The 20,040-nt window shown below is 31.5% G+C and overlaps 3 protein-coding genes across 10 annotated transcripts; 2 read left to right on the top strand and 1 right to left on the bottom strand.

Annotated features, from left to right (window-relative positions):
• Positions 1–6,171: 6,171 nt before the first annotated feature.
• Positions 6,172–11,287, top strand: LOC137807285 (uncharacterized). 5 transcript variants are annotated; one of them, XM_068607854.1, is made up of 7 exons: positions 6,172–6,351; positions 8,870–8,961; positions 9,671–9,790; positions 9,919–9,982; positions 10,270–10,356; positions 10,574–10,636; positions 10,916–11,287. In XM_068607854.1, the coding sequence occupies exons 2-7, from the start codon at positions 8,906–8,908 to the stop codon at positions 10,991–10,993; spliced, it is 468 nt and encodes a 155-aa protein (XP_068463955.1). In that variant the 5' UTR covers positions 6,172–6,351; positions 8,870–8,905; the 3' UTR covers positions 10,994–11,287. The 5 variants fall into 5 exon arrangements, with proteins under 5 accessions (XP_068463955.1, XP_068463952.1, XP_068463953.1 ...); XM_068607851.1 differs by having other exon boundaries at positions 8,856–8,961; positions 9,919–9,997; XM_068607852.1 differs by having other exon boundaries at positions 8,826–8,961; positions 9,919–9,997.
• Positions 11,288–12,374: 1,087 nt separating this feature from the next.
• LOC137805577 (uncharacterized) lies at positions 12,375–13,804 on the bottom strand. The gene is made up of 4 exons (XM_068605520.1): positions 13,436–13,804; positions 12,840–13,139; positions 12,617–12,729; positions 12,375–12,441 (listed from the first exon to the last, which is right to left on the bottom strand). The coding sequence occupies exons 1-4, from the start codon at positions 13,802–13,804 to the stop codon at positions 12,375–12,377; spliced, it is 849 nt and encodes a 282-aa protein (XP_068461621.1).
• A 3,212-nt stretch (positions 13,805–17,016) lies between these two features.
• On the top strand, positions 17,017–19,503 carry LOC137807287 (uncharacterized). Of its 4 annotated transcripts, none has more exons than XM_068607856.1 (3): positions 17,017–17,176; positions 18,130–18,180; positions 18,972–19,503. In XM_068607856.1, the coding sequence occupies exon 3, from the start codon at positions 18,978–18,980 to the stop codon at positions 19,371–19,373; it is 396 nt and encodes a 131-aa protein (XP_068463957.1). In that variant the 5' UTR covers positions 17,017–17,176; positions 18,130–18,180; positions 18,972–18,977; the 3' UTR covers positions 19,374–19,503. The 4 variants fall into 4 exon arrangements, with proteins under 4 accessions (XP_068463957.1, XP_068463956.1, XP_068463959.1 ...); XM_068607855.1 differs by having other exon boundaries at positions 18,969–19,503; XM_068607858.1 differs by having other exon boundaries at positions 17,035–17,176; positions 18,136–18,180.
• The last annotated feature ends 537 nt before the right edge of the window (positions 19,504–20,040 follow it).

Below are 20,040 nucleotides of genomic sequence, written 5' to 3'. Positions count from 1 at the left end.
ACTAAATATGAAGACTGGAGTTGTTCATAAAGTATTAGTCAATCATGAGGCACATTGAATGGAGTTAAACTTTTGGATGATTTTCAGTCGTTTAGTAATTCAGTCTACTTTTATTACATGGTTTTGAACTATATCATTCTCGAGTTCAATTCGAAGAACTCCCTTTCAAACCCAGTATTAAAATTTGTCTCCTCACTCCTTTGTCTTCATTTTCTTTCATCAATGGGAATCGTCTCTTTTCTTCTAGCAATCTTTTTCACTTACATTCCAAATGAAAGCTTACAACACAGTTCAACAACATTTCTAAAACTGTGTATTTTCTGGCGCGGTTTGAAAAGGATTGTTTTAGTTTATTCGGTTTAACGAAGATTCATTTATATCTTTTTGATGCAATTAAATTACCTTCCCATCCCAAAAAATAATTGTGATATTATTTTTTAGATCGTATCACTGATGTACACAGTATTTAGAAACTGTTAAAAGATAATTTTGATTTCCTTTGATACGGTAGAGAAACTAAGTTCCATTAAATTGATTAAAAATATATATAACTTATTATCAATTCTTTTTAGTTTTTTAACAGCATCAACAGTTAATTGGACAGCAAAACTTGTTCTGTTTTATGAGTTGCGATGCTTGTCCATATTTTTTTAGTTTTGGTAATTTATAAGATTGATTTGAGTTAAATGTGAATTTGACACTATTGTTATTATAAAACAACTAATTTTTTATTCTATAAAATTACAATTATTTTCCTTAATAATTTTGTATAAATTATTATAAATATTTTAAAGAAATTTTGAAGAAAATACATAATCACTCATAATTGATTCCACCTTTATTAATATTTACGTATGGAACTATTTCTTTTATTGTAAAAGTTCAATTTTTTTCTTAGGTTTTATCATGAATCGTGGGAAGGGTATTGCAACGGAGTCATTTGTAGGTATCTGTGAACACAAAAAATGAATTACAAACATGAATTTTTGACAGTTGAATGTCATGATCAATGAAGCATTTATGGGTAATCGCATTGACGGTAGTTGGATGACCTAGGGTTACACAAACATCGTTAAATCCCTACATGAAAGTGGACTGGTAAGGATTACAAAAAAATCATGTGAAGAACAAGAATAAAATCCTTAAGGACAGATGGCGTGAAATCCATGATCTATTTAGTGGACTGAGTGGTTTCGCATGGAATCAAACTCAAAAATTTTTGAGGTTAAGGATGAAGTGTGTGATGTGTTGATAAAGGTAACGTATTCAACTTGATGTTGACTTATCGTATACATTAACCATTAATTATGAATATCAATGTATTTCTGTTCATTAATGAACAGGAAAAACCCACAGTCGCAAAGTGGCACACGTTAAACCCATTAGGCACTACAACTCGATGGAAAACTTATGGAGGCTTGATCGTGCTAGCGGCCACAATTGGAAAACAACACTACAGTCATCAAGTTTAACTCAGACTCATAATTTTAATGTAGACCTTAACGATCACAATAAAGGGTACATCCTGGAAGAGTCAGATATTGATGCAATCCAATGTGAAACTCCTTGCTCAGTTGGCCCTAATGATGATTCATATAGTCCTGAACCTAATCTAACACCCTCATCGATGCCACCTCAATCATCCCAACTATTAGGTGGTACTTCTTCTTCTAGGGGATAAAAAAGAAAAGCCCTCATGGTGGACGTCATTGATATACAATTGGAAAGGCTTAATACAAGGTTTGAAGGATAATTGATATCCTTGGGAGGGGTAGCGATCAGTCAGATAGGTTATGTTATATTGTTGAGCAACAAGCCATTTCACAGCGAGTGGTTAATCCTATAAAAGAAAATCTGCAATATAACAGACGTCATGTTATTGCAGAAGAAGAAAAAAAGTCCATATTTCGTAAACACACGCACACACTCCGTCGTACATCGACTTTTCAGTACTTTGAATCTGATATCTGGAAAATGTTAGTGGAAATGAACATACAACATGAAGATCCGTTGGATAACTGTTATGACTTCTTGTGTGGTCATCCTAATGCGGTAAAACAACTCTTTGGTCTACCTCTCGAGCGACGAATGAGAAAGTTTGTGGAGATAATTACTGCAAATCCCTAAACTATGTAAAAATTTGGTTGTCTTTTATTATGCATATGTGGTTTTCTTTTTCGGATCTATAATCTTAAATATGACACGAATGCACATTTATAATATTTGTTATGCACAGACTTTATCCATGAATTTCGCTTTAAATTATAATTTATTGCAGTAATATTTATTTCATAAATATTTTTTGTTTCATCAAATTATATATCCAATAGAGTATCGAAAATAATATGCTCCAACACAATAACAAAAACAATCTTTTAATTTCATACAGTTATAATTAAAAAAAAAAAAATCACAATTACAATTTTTTTTTTCTAAATAAAGTTTCTGACAATTGTAAACATGGTACGCAAATTTTACATTATTTATATTTTTTTCGAAGTTAGCTCTAACACAATACCGGAATAATATTTCAATTATCGAAAATAATATTTTATTTCAAAACAATTATAATTCACAAATAATCAATCCAATAATTTTTAAATACAAGGGCAAATATGTAAACTTACATTTTTTAAAATTAAAAAAATAAATTTCAATCACATCCATCACATCACTCATAAACTTTTATAAACTTTTTCTATTTATCTTAATCCAAACAACCTAATTTTCTTCACAATTTCCCTTCAAATCATCTCAAATCAAATCTCTCAATCCTGGAGGTGAATGTTAATGCATGTAATTCAATGTCCAAGGATATCATAGGAAATTCTAATAGGCTTAATTGCAACTTTTGGATCATTTGCACACCATTAATTTGAACCTTTTCCATGGCATTGGAGAAAAATATCCCTGAAGTTGTAAGTTGTTCTCTTTGCTACCTAGGTCTCTTATTTTCTTTTTATAAAAATTTATTTGTATCTCCACAAACTAAGTGAATAAAATTACTCTCTAAGTCTCATAAACGCACAACACAAAAAATCTCAATAAAAACCTACAAAAACTACATAATTTTTTTACATCAACTTAAAATGTCACATACATTTCATGTTTCGCTCTAGACTAGACTAGTTGCATTTATAAAATTAATCAAAATGAGTTGTTTTAAACAAATTTAGAATTACATTAACTAAAATAAAAAGTTTAGGAACAAATTGATTTGTTACTAGTTATATTGAGACCAACATTGGTATGGAGCTAGCAAATTTAATATAATAGTTGTTTTAGCTATAATGTCTAGAATATATTAACTACACTCTTTGGAAGATTTTTCAAACATCTAAAAAAAGTGCACAATTTTTCTTCTTTGTACACTCGTAATACAAAGTGTATGATGAAGTATAAGTCAAATTTGTTTAGTTTCACATCCTCTATTACTAACACTTTTTTGTGTTAATTAAAATAACAACAAAGTCTGTATATTTAAGTTTAAATTCAATAATAAGATTAATATTAACCTAGACACAAGACAAATACTCTAGGTTTTAGATACATCAAGAGACACTTCAACTCTCCATATAGAAGTTTGGATGCTTCAAATGCTTTTGATCTACTATCCATTATTCCTCTCTTCTATAGTGTTACTTTTTTGACAATTATTAATTTATCAAACTTAAATATTAATCATTGCTTAATTATTAATAATATTCAGATATGATGATGAAAATGACTCTGAGTGGTGAATGACTTTAGTATCATTGTTACTACTTCATGACAAGTCATTTCTATTTTAATAATGTAAATCATCGTAAAAGATACTAAAAAGAATGATCGATATAAATGTAATGTGTTGAGATATATAGAATTTCATGTGTATAATTTAGATCCATGTAGACATTAAATTATTGGTCTATAATATTATAGACACACGTAATTAAATTTTTATCAAAGAATGTAAATTGTGTGATAAAATATAAATAATTTTGTTTACACATGGAAACAAATATTCATCCTTAAAAAGTAAAGGAATTGAAATGGTAGTATACTAGTTACAATTTAGCATGTAAACTATAATGATTCAACATTAATGATTTTTTATTAACTTTATGCCTGATGTGTCAATGCTTATTTGAGTTTTATGAAGGATCTGAAAGTAGCATTTCTTTATTGTAGAACAACAAATATTTATGTTATTAAAAAAATTGTTTACATTGACTATTTGAAATATGAATTCCCTTAAAGGGATTTTTAAAATTAGTCATAATTTGTGTGTGTTGTGATATTATTTATTTTATAACCTAAAAATGTAATAATTTATTGTATTAAAATTATTAGTTCTCCATTGTATTGAAAAGTGCAATGATGTTAATTGAAATGTTAGTTCAAACGAGACATCTTATAAATACTATTATGTTGATACACTTAGTTGCAATGTATTATTTGGGATCACTCAAACAAAATCATGGAATTAGAATTTATTACTTTTGATATGACTAGTTATGTACCATGTGGTTGAAAAACCTCTTTGTAAATATTATTTTGAACATATAAGTTGAAAAATTACGAGATTAAAACACTTGGTAAGACAAAAAAAAAAATTGTGCATAAAGTCAATTATATATTTTGTTAATCCACTCGACTTAAATTTTATGAGAAGAGAAATTTAGTAAGGCATATACATGAATGAATTTAAGTCATTTGAAAAAAAAAAACAGTGACATCTTTGAAGATTCTTTGGATAAGATTCATAGGTAAGGATAAAATATCTATATCTACTAACATTAAATTAGCATAAGTCAATTTTCATTTCCTTTCATACGATATAATAAAGTATTGGACATTATATTGAGATTAAACTGAATGATGTAAAAATGTCTAATATAACACAATGTTTTATCACATAGATAACTCTTTTAGACCATGTATGTTTTACACCATACATTTAATGAAATTACATATATAAATGTATACGTAAGTATAATACATGAAAAAATCTATAAAACAATCACAAATATTAATTGATTTTATTTTTATAAAAAGATTATTGATTGTATCTTTAATAATTTTTTATATTAAACAATTGTAAAACTTTTGTATTTAATTACAATTTATTAATGTTACCATTATTTATGCCAATTATTTAATAATAGAAAAAATTCATTAATGCTCACTTAAAATAAACAAATAAGTAACAATAAAACAAATAATATACAATGTTAATGTCATTTGGATGTCATTGTCTTTTTTATCCTTGTCTATCTATAAACCTTAACTACCAAGACTAAATTTTAATAATATTAATTGTACTCAATTTTATTTAATAATTAATGGTAATATTTTATCACTCTCTCTATAAAATATTGATACTTAGACAAATATTAATTTCTATAACAGAACCTTCCAAAGAAACTATGGAAATTTGAGTTAATAAGTGATATTAAATTACACAATATTATGAGAAACCTTTCCACCAATTAAATACTACAAATCAATTAAATGTACCGTATATATTTATATGTTTGTTTCATCAGTTTAAAAAAATGGTTCATCATCAGTTGTACAATTCTTTCAAAGTAGGTTTAATTGTCTTAGAAGTTTAGGGTTTACCGTAAATAATTAAAAATTATTAAAAATCAGATAACAAAATAAATAAACATTTTAAAATATAATCCTAAATGATTGGATAATAAGGATGATATTATTTAGTTTTTAATACAATAAAAATTATAATATTAATATAATAACTTTAATTTTATTTAAACTTTATTAATAAGTAATATAATGGAACATGCACACTTGTTTTTTTAAATAAAACTAATGTTAATATATGATTGAAAAAAAATATATAAAAAATAAAGCAGAAAAAACTTTTTCAAAAATTAATTACACATTAACATTAATTTTGTAATATATACGTGAAATTAGTAAAGACTACAACCTGTTTAATTATCTTAATATTAATAAAATATAAATAAAATTAAAATTAAAATTTTGTTGTTATATTAAAAATCGAATATAATCATACTTGATGAAGTGTTTATCATAAAATTATATTATTTTAACTGTGATTACACTGTATATATGCTTTTATGATAAGAATGTTATTGCTGTTGATTTAAAATATACAATTATTTTACCATGATTATCGAGTTTTATTAATTTTAGGGTTATTATGCTGTAAAGGGGAGAGAGTGAAAAAACAAAAACGAAGGAAAAAAAAAGTGTGGGGGGAAACAAAGAAAGGTCGAGCCTGTTCTTGCAACCTGCGACTGCGCCAGCGGAAATCGAAGGGCGACAAAGCTTGCATCCGATTCTGGGAAGACGAGGGTTCTCTACCTGTTCCCTTTATAGTCTGTAAGTCGCTACAATTTTCTCTTTATTTTCCATTTTCCTTATCTTGTTTGAAGCGTGTTTGATCGATCTATCACTTTCCCTAATATATTTTCAATTCACTCCATTTTTCTTTATCATTCCCCTCCCAATTTCACTTTTATCAACTGGTTTGTACAAACCCTTTTGGAATGCCGTTCAATTTGGTTGTTGCTCATGTGTTTCTGTTTTTGCTCGTTTTCCCACTGTTTCCCACCGTTGGACCAATTGAACGGATAATTTTAATTTTCTTGGTTAAAGGAATTAGGTTTTTGTTGGAAAGCCTTCTTAATTGCAGTCATTCCTAGCTCACTGTAATTTAGCCTCTTTTGAGACTTCCTTAAATTGAACCTTTTGGTGTGTAGTCTCTCTAAACTAGACATGACTCAAATAGAGCTTATAAAGCTTGGGCAATCCTCCTCTAACAAGTCAATTTTGTGTGGTTGAGTTAAACTTTTAGTTTAATTCTAAGATGGTATTAGACATAGTAGTCAAAATCGCGATTAAAAACGTCGAATTGCATGATTCACGATTCTGCCCCCCATGTCCAATTTAGAGCACATGCAATATTATGCCAGAGTAGGACTGTTGCCGAAGATTATGGAAATGGTGGAATCACCATGTTTTTTTTTGTTTTATCTCATTTTGAGGTTCTGGGTTTTGCTCGCAAAAACTTTTATTGGGTCAAAGGGTTTTTGGTTTAAACCCAAGCCCAATAAAAAATGTTCTTCATGCACAGATGGTTCTATGTGCAACCTCCTTCCCTAAAGGAAAACTGCCAAAGATTGTGGAAACAGTGGAATCCCCATGTTTTTCTGTTCTATCTCATTTTGAGGTTTCGGGTTTTGCTCGCACAAAAACTCTTATTGGGTCAATGGGTGTTTTGGTTTAAACCTAAGCCCAATAAAAAAATTGTTCTCCATGCACACATGGTTCCACGTGCAACCACCTTCCCTAAAGGGAAACCCGGCCAATTGTGTAGGTTGTGATTGCTCGACCAACCACACCAGACATGGTACTTGTTAGACACACTTTAACACTCATTAATCTTTTTTCCCGCTCAGACACCTTTTCGACACTGTTTGGACACCTCTCCAACCCAGCTGAGCACGAGTAAAGAGAGTTGACATCTTTTATTGGCTAAATGCTGCGTAGATACTAGATATATTGTAAAAAAATAAAAGAAAATCAAGTTTAGGCTCATTATTTCTTTAAGGCTTGTTTCCATTGGACTTAACTAGTTGTTATAACTACTAAGAAATATGTTTCTCAATATTCTATTTTCGAGGATCACTATTATATGGAAATTGGACAGGTATGATTTTAGAATTTGATTTATATAAATCTTAATTCTCAATTTAGATTTTGTTATGTTGATTATATTTGTATATATAAGCGGTGAGTGTTCCCATGTCACTATTATATGAAAATTGAACAACTTGATTTTAGAATGTGATTTATACAAATCTTAATTCTCTAATTAGATTTTAGTTGTGTTATTATATTTGTATATGTTAGATATTATTAGATTACTAGATATTACAAGATATTATAGATATTGTTAGATATTCCTATCTATGTAATGGGCTTGGCCCATATTTTCCGTATGTTTCTTTTTCTATATAAACATAACCCTATGTGTTCAATATACACAAAGGATTTTATACATTGGCTATCTCCTTGTGCTTGTGTTGTGTCAATTTTGTGCCAGAGTCAGAGCTTCATACCCACAATTTTTTAAATTTCGAAACTGACCCTAACAATTTCGTGATCTGAGAGTGTGCTACGGATTCATCAATCCGGAAGTGAATCATGTTGCATTCCGGATGAGGGGGTGTTCCGGAAGCAAAGTTTGCATAAATTATTGATTTCCGGATTGCTGAATCCAGAAGCCTAATTTCTATTACGGATTGGTGGATCCGGAATGATTTTTTTCAATTATGGATTTCTGAATCTGGAATGCATATTTTGAATTACGGATTAACGGATCTGGAATGGTTTTTTCAATTATGGATGTTTTGCATTTTTTTATTTTGGATTAACACTATCATTCATGTACTACCAGAAGCACCAATCTGGGAAATTACCGGATGTGCCAATCCAAAAATTTACCGGAAGGGCCAATCCAAAAATTTACCGGATTTCATAATCCGGAATACAAATTTTTTTATTAATGTACAGTTTATATAGGGACAGTTTTGTCTTTACGCAACTTTGTGGGGGTGCAGGAAGAAAGTGCCAAACTCAAAGCACAATCTTTTCATCAGGGTTATTTTATAGTCCGATTCCCCGTTTGGGTGGTGGAAAAGTGATGCAAAGTGGGTATAAGAATTCAAATTTCCAATTAACTTAGATTTTTTTTTTCATTTCACTCCTGTTTCTGTATTACTCTTCTTTATTTTCTTTTCTTACTTTTTTCTCATATTTGAGTTTCACACACTCTGTGCAATGCTTGCTAGGTGTTCGATAATGTAGTCTGTCGGTAACAGGTATTTATTTGCAGGAACTGGATAGTTTAGCCTGTTGCATTCACTGTGTAATGGAGGATTCATCATTTTTTGATCGGATGATCACTCATCTCCGTTCAACTTGCAAGTATGAATTCGTGCATATGATGCTTAACTGCCAGTGTTAACTTGCTGTATATGACAGGTTTTTGTTATTCATATTTATAGTGTGGTGTAATTATAGTAACTTGATTTATAAAGCTTTCAAGAATAAAATACATTATTGTTCACTCAACATATCTTGAAATAGTGTTTTATCATCTTAAAAATATAATATTATCATCTTCGGTAACTTGGGGCTTGATAGGTTGTGCATATTGTAGTACAAAAAAAAGTTTTGAGTAGGAGAATTATATAGTTCTAAATGGGTTTTTGAGAGTTGATGACTCTGTTTAATTTCTTTATGTGTAATCTGTACTTTCTGCCAAGTAAGCACTCCTTGTGCTATAACTGAGTCATTTAAAATTTCTGTTTGCTTATTGAAAAATTCGTTTTTGTCTCTTTATTTTATCTTTATTAAGTACTTTTTAGTCTTGGATTGGTAAATATATTGAGATACCAAAAATATATTTAATCTTTTTTCCAATCATGTCAATAAATCTTTGGAATCTAATTTCAAATCTGTATATATCACTAATGAAGTTCGGTAGGGATTGGCTATGGTACGGTAGTTCGCCTAAACTCCAGAAATAGCTGCATTGTTATGGCACAGTGCCTTTTTCATGGGATAGTTTTGCCTGTTCTGATTCTCTTTCTACTGTAAGGTGTTAATTTTCTTGGAATTTTGATAACTTAAGGTACTATACTGGTTATCCGAAGGATCTTGGACCATCTAGGGTTATTCATTTTACCTCTGAGCGTGAGTTTGTTGCACTTCTTCATGAAGGTTTTCCTGTAGTTGCTGCATTTACTATCAGGTCATCTGGGGTTAGCTTCTGAATTCTTATTCGGTTCTCCTTATCTGAACATGACTTTAGTTTTAATGCAAAGGAAAAGTGAAAAGATTTAGTGATAACTAATAACGATTAGTTATTTGATGATGCAGGGGGAATTACACACGACATCTTGACAAAGTATTGGAAGAAGCTGCTGTTGAGTTTTATCCTCATGTAAAATTTATGCGTGTAAGTTATTTTTCATAATTAATGTGCTCGTGCAACTGTTGGCAATCGTATCAATAACATCTCTCTTGATGCAGCATAGCACCTGTCCCGTTAGATTGAACTAGAATCACAAAAACATAAACACAGATGTACTCACATGGCAGTTTTCTTTTCTTTGTATTTTATTGCGTGATTATTATTATTTTCTTGAGTTTGGGCTATGTATTTTCTGTGCACTCTATAGCATGTTAGTGTGCATTGATGAAATGTTTTTTTTTTCTGGTGCTTTGCAGGTTGAATGTCCGAAGTATCCTGGGTTTTGTATAACTCGGCAAAAGAAGGAGTATCCATTCATTGAAATATTTCACAGTCCAATACAAGTATGGTGTTCCTTACCTGTTCATCACTATCTGATCACTTCACTGCATAAATTTCCTACTGGATAAGTTTTATAAAGTATTCTTTTAATGGAGTGGTTGATCAGAAAGGATGTATTCTGCAGCAGTAATATGGTTTCTATTCATATGTTAATCTGCCCATTGACTACCACTCCATGTAAATTCTTTTGTAATTTGAGACTTGTGTTTCTTTAAACAGGCAGACAAACAGGGAAGGGTAGCTGAACCGAATATTACTAAATATAATGTGAAAGTTTTGCCAGTAAGTTGTTTTTGTTCTCATTAAGTCTAGTTGCCACCTTGAGAATCCTTTTTCAGGCTAACTGATATCTATTACTAATTATTGTTATTTTGAATTTTTAACTCCTCTCAAACAAATAAGTATAATGAGTATATGTATAGGTAGTAAGAATAGTAATATACCATTAAGTCACTAGAAAACTTATCAAATTTGTTTGTACATGCCTGACATATACTCATTTGCATCTGGGAGATGTTGTAATAATTTATCCAATTTCAATTTAATTTTATGCACTTGCAGTTCAGCTACGACTTAAGTGCTTATGGACTTAGAGAATTCTTCAAGCGACACGGCATGTGGTCATCAGATTCAAAGTAAGGTTTCAGCGGAGGGGGTTGAAGAGCTACACCTGATCATACACTACCTATTTTATCTATCAGTAAATCATTACAAGTTCACAACTAAGGGCCAATATTATTTGGTTTTAGTCCTCGTCAAGGGCATTTTTCATTGTTCCTGTGTTGACATCTTAGTATTTCCTTGTCTATATTCTCCAACTTCTAGAGTAGAATCTACATGATGTTTCTCATCAAACCCAATTTGTCAATATTTCTATGAACTACTTGAATGCTAGAGGCTTCTTTGGAAAGCAAATAACTGTTTGTCTTAAAAGTTGCATTTATTTTTTTGGATATGCTATATATTCTTTTGTGTTCTAAGAATTTAGTGAGAAACTGGTCTGGTGATATATGTTTTGGGTACTCAGAATTTAGCATACTTTACCACATTTGATGTTGATAGATAATATAGTTATTAAACATTACATCTTATAATAACTTTAAAACAAATCTATATTTCTTCTATCAAGCCATATACTTACAATTATATTCTCATAATTTGAGGTTAAAAAATCTTTTTGTTTTTAAGTGTGTAACATTTTTACATTAGTTTCTAAAACTATAAAAGAAAAAAAAAATCCTTAAAAGTACAGTAGTCAATCAGATAATCCCATTCTTTCAATGTAGGTTTAATTGTCTTGGAAGTTGTACAAACTTGGAAAGAAACATATATTTCTGTCTTATAGTAAATAATTAAAAATTATTAAAAATCAGATTTGTTTTTTATCAGCAAAGAATAAATAAAATAAAATGAGACACTTCAGGGGTATCTCAACCTTTGTACAAAATTCCAAAAACAGGTTTTCTAGAATCCTGCCAACTAAGGATCCAACAAACATTGTACTACAGATCAAGATAAAATCCCAGACAAAGATAAAGAAACCCAACAAATACAGTTATATCACCCCACCAGAGAGGTCACATCCTCAAACAAGGACATGCATCCAACAACTAAATAAGGTCTTTGTCATCATGCTGGAGGACCTTACCTAAGAGTCAAACTCATCAAACCAATACAAGACACACCATCCAACAACTAAGTCATAACTTTGTAACAGGTTGAGTTGTACCAAAAGTCCAAGTGCTAACATCGACAAACCGATCCTTATGAGAAGGATACGTAAGACAAAAATACCCTACAAAATACACATAACAACCTCCTGAACTGGCCACAGTAGTAACCAGAAAATGCCACATAACCTTTTGCCACAGTTCATACACCGTAAAAATTCAGCACCAAACCGATAAGCGTACAACAAAAACACTTCCTTTACTGCAGCTCAGAACAAAGTCATCAGTCTGATCCTGCCAAATAGGAATGACCAAGACAACCTGCACATCCATGCAATACTTTCCAAACCTCAGTCCAACCTTGCCAGATAGGAGTTATCGATGAAACTTGCACAAACCACACCACAACTACCAAGACTGGGAAAAAACGTTAGTTAAAAATGCAAATAATCAGACTTTCAAATACCTCATACAACAAAGAGGTTCCAGACACCAGTCTGAGTAAGAGAAAACAACCGATTTTTCTTTTATTGTGACCCAAGACCAAGTCTTCCTTTGTACCACAGTAAAAACCTCCACTAGATCCACCTACCCATTCTCAAACCCAACCCTATTCCTGTAATTCCAAATTTCACTCACAATACCTACCCAAATACCCCCCAGCACCTGGTAACTGCGTAGTTTAGACCAATAGGTTTGAACATCCTAAAATGCATTTGTGCATCACAATGAAGCACCAAAGGGAGCCCCAGCCAAGTGAGACACATACCCCAAATTCTCCAAGAGATCTTACATTCAAAAAACAAGTGTCTTACCGACTCTTCTTCCACACCACACAGGGGGCACCAATCACTCATCAAAGGTATGCCACGTCTCGAAAGATTGTCCTTAGTAGGAATGACATTATGTAACACCCTCCAAGCCATAAAATGTGTCGAAGGTAAGGTCTTTAGAGTCCAAAAATTCCCGAATAAATCCTCCCCCACTACGGACTCCTCCCCCATGAGACACTTATATGCTGCCTTCACAGAGAAATCCGTATAATCCACATCCCTCCAGAGCCATTTATCGGGTTTAGCTTCACCCTCTCTTGTTAACCTTTTGTTATCCAACAACTGCATTAGAAGATCAACCAGACTGGATTCCCACACAAAAGGATTCCTTATCCACCGCAACTTCCACGACCAAATATTATTATTCCAACCCCCAACTTGTGAGAGAGTACAACCAGTATCTAAGGAAATTGAAAATAGCCTACCAGTATCTAAGGAAATTGAAAATAGCCTAGGGAATTTGTGCAGTAGAGGAATGTTTTCCAACCATTTATCCTCCCATAATTTGATTTCTTTCCCATCTCCTACTTCCCATAGACCTCTGTCTTCAAAATCATTTCCCCACCCCTGTACCATACCTTCCTAAGGTCCCTCCACCACATCGACTCCTTACAAGACTGATATTGAGATCTTAATCCCCTCCAACCACCATACTTAGACTCTATAATATCCTTCCATAAACTACCCTCTTCAGACTTAAGTCTCCAAATCCATTTCCCTAGAAGAGCCAAGTTAAACTTTTCTATGTCAATGACCCCTAATCCGCCTTTATCTTTCGATTGACATATCTTATCCCACGCCACCCAAGCAATTTTCCTGTTCTCTGAACCCCAATCCCACAAAAAGTTTTTTTGTATTCTTTTCACTTCCACATCACAGTTGTCGGCATACAAAATATGGAGACATAGAAGAACGGTAAGGACGTAAGCACCGATTTGATAAGACATAATTTGCCTGCCAAAGAGAGGGTTTTCCCTTTTCACACACTCAGCCTATTCCGTAACTTAGTGATCACACCATCCCAAAAGGCACACCTCTTATGATTCCCACCTACCAACACCCCCAAGTAACTGAAAGGTGCCTTCATAATGTCACAATTAAGGATAGAGGCGAAAATCATCGTCTGATTCATATTCACACCCACTCAACCAACCTTACTCTTGGAATAGTTAACCTTAAGACCAAAAACAAGTTCAAAGCATTTTAGAATAGCCTTTAAAGTCATAACACTTTGGATTGAGGCTTTACAGAAGAATAGAGTGTTGTCTGCATATTGCAGCATGCTCACCTTTACTTGCTTTTCCCCGATTTCAATACTTTCTACTAACTTCTTTTCTTTCGCTTGTCTGACTACCCCTGCAAGTCCTTCAGCCGCAATTAGAAAAAGGAAAGGTGTTAGAGGATCCCCTTGTCTTAGGCCCTTCAAAGGTTTAAACTCAGTTGTTGGGCTTCCGTTTACTAATACAAATATTGAAGATGATTCTAAACAGTTTTTTATCCAATCAATCCACTTACCACAGAAACCCAATCTTCCCATCATGTAGTAAATAAACTCCCAGCTTACTGAGTCGTATGCCTTTTCATAATCCACCTTAAACACCACACATTCTTTCTTTTCCCTTTTTACCTCATCCAGTGTCTCGTTAGCCACTAGCACGCTTGTTGAACCAAGTGTGTTCAAGCTTTGAAAAATCCAAACCCTTTGAAGGTTGATGAAAGGTTGGATGTGCTTGTTGTTGCTGAGCTGTCTTTTAGATAGGATTTTGGGTAGATTTTATGTATAATCCACTCTTAATTGAATCCAAAGCATAAACATTCTCAAACCTTTTAAAAGAAAAGTGTTTTTCAAACTAAGTGAAAAATAACCTGTTGTTTTGTCGAAACAACCAATTGTTTTATACTTAGGTGTTTTTAGAAAGGTTGAAAACTGCTTTCAATTGTTGACTTGCTGTCAAACCAAAACAACCGATTGATTCGTGGAAACAATCGATTGTTTGTTTTGGGACCATAACAGATAACTGTTTTGTGCTTTGACTGAGCATTGAATGTTTTTTTAACCATTTACGTTCCAATTTTTAATGTTTTGACCAATCTTTAAATGTAATTAATAGTTTGTTAAGACTATGCAACAAACAACTTTGTTTTAAATACAGAAAAACAGATTTGTGTTTTTCAACTGATTTGAGATTTTGAAAAGTTGAGAATTGCTTAGAGATTGAATTGATCAAAGAGTGTGAGATAGAATTTTCATCTTGTATTGATTTCAGATTTGTTATGTAACAAGTGTAATCCTTTGTACTTTTGAAAGAAACCTTCTGTGTATTGTTGAGAAGTGTTGTGTGTTCTTGACGGGATCAAGATCAACATTCTTACTGTTGTTGTGCTGGACCAAAGGAAGTGTGTGTCTTGAGGGGATCAAGATCACTTCTTTGGTTGTGTTGTAAGTGATCTAGGGTTGATTGCTTAGTGGATTCCCAGTGGTTTCTGAGAAGACTGGATGTAGCTCTAGGTTTAGAGTAAACCAGTATAAATCTCTGTGTGCATTTTCTCTATCCTTTAACTCTTTAAATTCAGTTTTTATATTTGTAAACTGGTATAAACAATCGATTGTTTCTGCGAAACAACTGAATGTTTTTCTGGTGCTGTGCTTTTTGCTTTGTGTTTTGACAAACTGATTTCTTAATCAAGTTATTCTCGAAGTAATTTCATTATAGGCTTAAAAGATTTCGAAAACCCCTTTTAAACCATTCACCCCCTTCTAGTTTAAAACCATACGTTCTAACAACACTATCCAACAAACCTCTTCCTTCCAAGAAAGCAGACTGTCTGGGATCAATAACTTTGTTTAGAACCCTTTTTAACCTTGAAGAGAGGATTTTAGAGATAATTTTATACACACAGCCCACCAAAGAAATCGGTCTAAACTCATTCAGTTGTTGTGGATTTGCAACATTTGGAACAAGGGTAATAAAGGAAGCATTAGAACCTTTCGGCCAACTTCCACCCTCTGCAAACCTTTGTACCGCACTTACAACATCTCCTATTAAAATGTCCCAACAGAATTTTATAAAACCAAAATTAAAGCCATCCGGTCCAGGACTTTTGGAACTGTCACAATTCCAGACTGCCTCCTTAACTTCCTCTTTAGATATGCTTTCAACCAACATTTCATTATCCTCCCTAGATATGCCCTTAAACCGAATATTATCCAATCTAACTAGAGGACTTCCCCCCCACTGAATCTGCCCTAAAAAAAATTCCTTCACTCTAGCTTTTACTTCGGTTGGGTCTTCACACCACTGATCTCCGACTTTGAGACCATTAATCCCGTTAAGCATCCTCCTCCACTTAATGCTTGAATGATAAATAAATTAACAATGAGATAACAAAATAAATTAACATTTTAAAATATAGTCTTAAATAATTAAATGATAAGGATGAGATTATTTTGTTTTAGTACAAAATAAAAAATTATAATATTAATATAATAACTTTAGTTTTATTTAAACTTAATTAATAATTAATATAATGGAGCATGCACCCTTGTTTCTTAAAAACAAAATTAATGTTAATATATAATTAATAAAATTTAAATATTAAAAATAGAAAGTAAAGGATAAAGAACTTTTTGAAAAATTAATTACACATTAACATTAATTTTTTTACTAAATAAATGTAGAATTATAAAAACTACCATGTTCAATCATCTTAACTATTAATAAAATTCAAACAAAATTAATAAAATTAAAATTGTTTATCAATACTGTAATTTTTTGTTATTGTATTAAAAACCGAATATAACCCTACTTGTTATGGAGTGTTTATCCATAAAATATTTTAATTGTGAATACACGGCATATGCTTTTATGATAAAAATGTGAAGAGCAGAACTCGGAGTAAGATATAATAGTTGTATTATAATTATTTTTGTTGATTTAAAATATAAAATTATTTCACCAATGATGATTGAGTTTTATTAATTTTAGGAAATTAAAAATGTTAACAATATTTATAATTTTTATATTGAAAATACCCGTGACAAAAATAATTATTTGAAAAGTTAATGTTTTTCTAAAACATTAATTATATCGTAATTCTTAACTAAATAGTTTAAAAATAGCTATATTCCGACTAAATGCCTTTGATGATTATCGAACCATTTATGTAAAATAAACCATGTTATTATGCTCTAAAGGCGAGAGAATGAAAAACAAAAACCAAGAGGGTTCTTACAACCTGCGACTGCGCGATCAAAGGCAACAAAGTTTGCATCTGATTCTGAGAAGACGAGGTTTCTCTACCTGTTCACTTTACAATCTGTAAGTAGCTGCGATTTTCTTTCATTCTTTATTTTCGGTTTCCCTTATCTTGTTTGAAGCCTTTGATCGACCTATCACTTCCCCTATTCTCTTCTCAATTCACTTCATTTTTCTTCATCATTTCCTTTCCAATTTCACTTTTATCAACTGGTGTGTTTAAACCTTTTCGGAATGCCGTCCAATTTGGTTTTCGCTCGTGTGATTCTGTTTTTACTCGTTTTCCCATTGTTTTCCTTGTTTGGACCAATTGAACCGATAAGTTTAATTTTCTTGTCTTATATGTGTAATTTGAATAGGTATTATACATGTTTTGTGGGTCCTTATCATTATGATTGCAGTTTCTTTGGATTTGAGAAGCATATTAGGGTTCACTCGTGAAAAATGAACAGTAAGAACATATAGGCAATTAAAGCTTCCTTGTGGCTCTTTCTTCTTTCGAATGATCTCGCCGTTTTCTATGTGTGAATTTGAGAATGTAAGGTGGTGTTCTTTTTCTCATTTGTTAAATATTGTCAAAACCATAGTGTAACCTAATTGTAATATGTATGTTTGGCGTGTTAGTAGCTTCTTGCGCTTTCTCAACCTATGCCTGGACTAGTCTTTAGGTTTGTTATTTATTCTTTTATAACTGCTGTGTTGTTATACTGACTGTGTGACATTTCTTACTTTTTGATTAATTGAGGACTTTGCATACCAAAATAGTAAAAATGAGATTTCAATAATCACCTAAATGATGCGTTAGTTTGTTTTGCTACTAGTTTCTTTGTATTAAAGAATGAATTTACTCTCTGAACTCTAAAGTTCATTGACTTTTTTCATTGAAATTGATGGACTTGATTCTGGTTACATGGAATTGTGGTGTGACCTGTTTTGTTTTAGATTATATATGATAATGTTTGGTGCTGCTATGTGATGTAACTTCACATTATTTTTCTTTTTCTTTTCTTCTGAAGTTGCAGGCTTCATATTGAAACCTGACACTTGAAGGGAAGCTACTTGGTCAGGTATAACAATTCTGTTCTTTTGTTTGTCGAAGAACACTGATGTTTTTTCTTGATTAATAGATTGCGAATTTAATTGATTAGAAAAATCAAATTCTTACCTTTATTAATTACATTGCTATGTTGTTAGTGGCGCCCTGGCAGATGTTTACCATTATAACAAAAAACATATAAAACAGTTCACACCCTTTTACCCAACACCTTAAGTTCTTTGGAATGCTGGTTCATAACAACCTCGACCTTCTAGAGAAAGATTGTCCATTTTTTCACTTTAAATATGGCGATGCAAATAATCTGTAGATGTAATGTTGGATGAGGTGAATCTGGTCCCATATATATGAGGATGATTGTTATTTTTAGGAGGAAAGTCTGCTGAAGATCTTGTTTTCATTTTAAAGGCACCTGTATTTTTCCGTTAGCAATATGTAGTTGTCTATAACCTTATGCGTCTCCTTTCTTTACTTCAAAACGCACAAAAGATTAATGTTCTCGGGGTGTGGGGTTGGGAAAGGAGAGGAATGATGCAGTATTGTTGTTTTATAACTGCAGCCTTTTAGTTACCTGCACTCTTTAGGCCCCGATGATTGATGATCTTATTATTTTTATTAAACTTTTTAGGAGAAATTTTATAAGGGAGTAGAACACTTTTTGTATCTTATTTATAAAGTAGGTATCCGAACTCTAATAAGCAATCAAGGTGTTGAATTCAAATTGTAAGAGAACAACTATTCATACTGAATTTTTCTATATAGTTATGTTCCACACTGAAATGAACTAAAATTGTCTTTCAGAAGAAAGTCATGGCAATGAACTATGCCAGATCTATAAGATATATTCTTACAACCAAAGAGGCAGTTAGGGTTGCATGCCAAAGAACTTTTGCCACCGGTAAAGCAAAGAAAGGATCTAAAGGGGGTGGAGCTGCTGATGCACCCAAGGCATCAACTCTTAGTAAAGAAGTAAAGTCAAGCACAGTTGTAGGTGCTAACATTCTGAAGGAAGGAACTGATCCAAAAATCCTGCTTGATTCAGACTACCCTGACAGGCTGTGGCATCTGCTTGATAAACGCCCGGCCCTTAGTGAACTGCGTAGGAACAATATTGAAACACTTGCTTATGACAATCTAAAACGCTTTGTTAAGCTGGATAACCGGGCAAGGATCAAGGAGAATAACTCTGTGAAGGCAAAGAACTGATTCCAATGGTCAAAAAGAGAAACTAGGGGATGGGGGGTTGAAACTACACTGTGTAGTTCATTTCACAAAGGTGGGACATTGAGTGTGTTCGTATTAACTGACAACTTTAATATAGGACCCTGTTTATTTTGATGCTAGTTTTTTTATTATAGGTAATTATTTCAGTTTAAAAATACACTTAAATTTAGAAATGGTTATTTAAAAGATAAAATGATCAAAATTTGTATATATTAAAAAAGAGATTTTTTTTTATTAACATTGGCCATGTGTATTCATATGTTTATTATATTATTTTTATAATTTTATTACTTTTGTAAATATTAATTTAAAAAATGAAATTTAAAATCAATATATATATATATATATATATATATAATTTTATCAAAATAATATTAAAATTTTATATAACTTCATTTAAAAAATCATTTAACTATTTATTTTATTAAAGAAATTATTTTTATTTATTTAAGAGTAAATTATGTAATTAAAAATGACACTAAAAAGTTAGGAAATGATGTGATGTTACATAATGGTATAGATGAATAATTAATAATAATAAAAATAATACAATTTAAAATATACATGATTTTGTATAAAACTATATTAATTTTTTTTAATATTTAACTATTTATTTTATTAAATACATAAATAAATTATTTTTTATTTA

This window comes from Phaseolus vulgaris, chromosome 3 (genome assembly GCF_000499845.2).
Source record: "Phaseolus vulgaris cultivar G19833 chromosome 3, P. vulgaris v2.0, whole genome shotgun sequence".
NCBI lineage: Eukaryota > Viridiplantae > Streptophyta > Magnoliopsida > Fabales > Fabaceae > Phaseolus > Phaseolus vulgaris.
The sequence above is the reverse complement of the archived record's forward strand: the minus strand, read 5'-3'. Positions and strand labels throughout refer to the sequence as shown.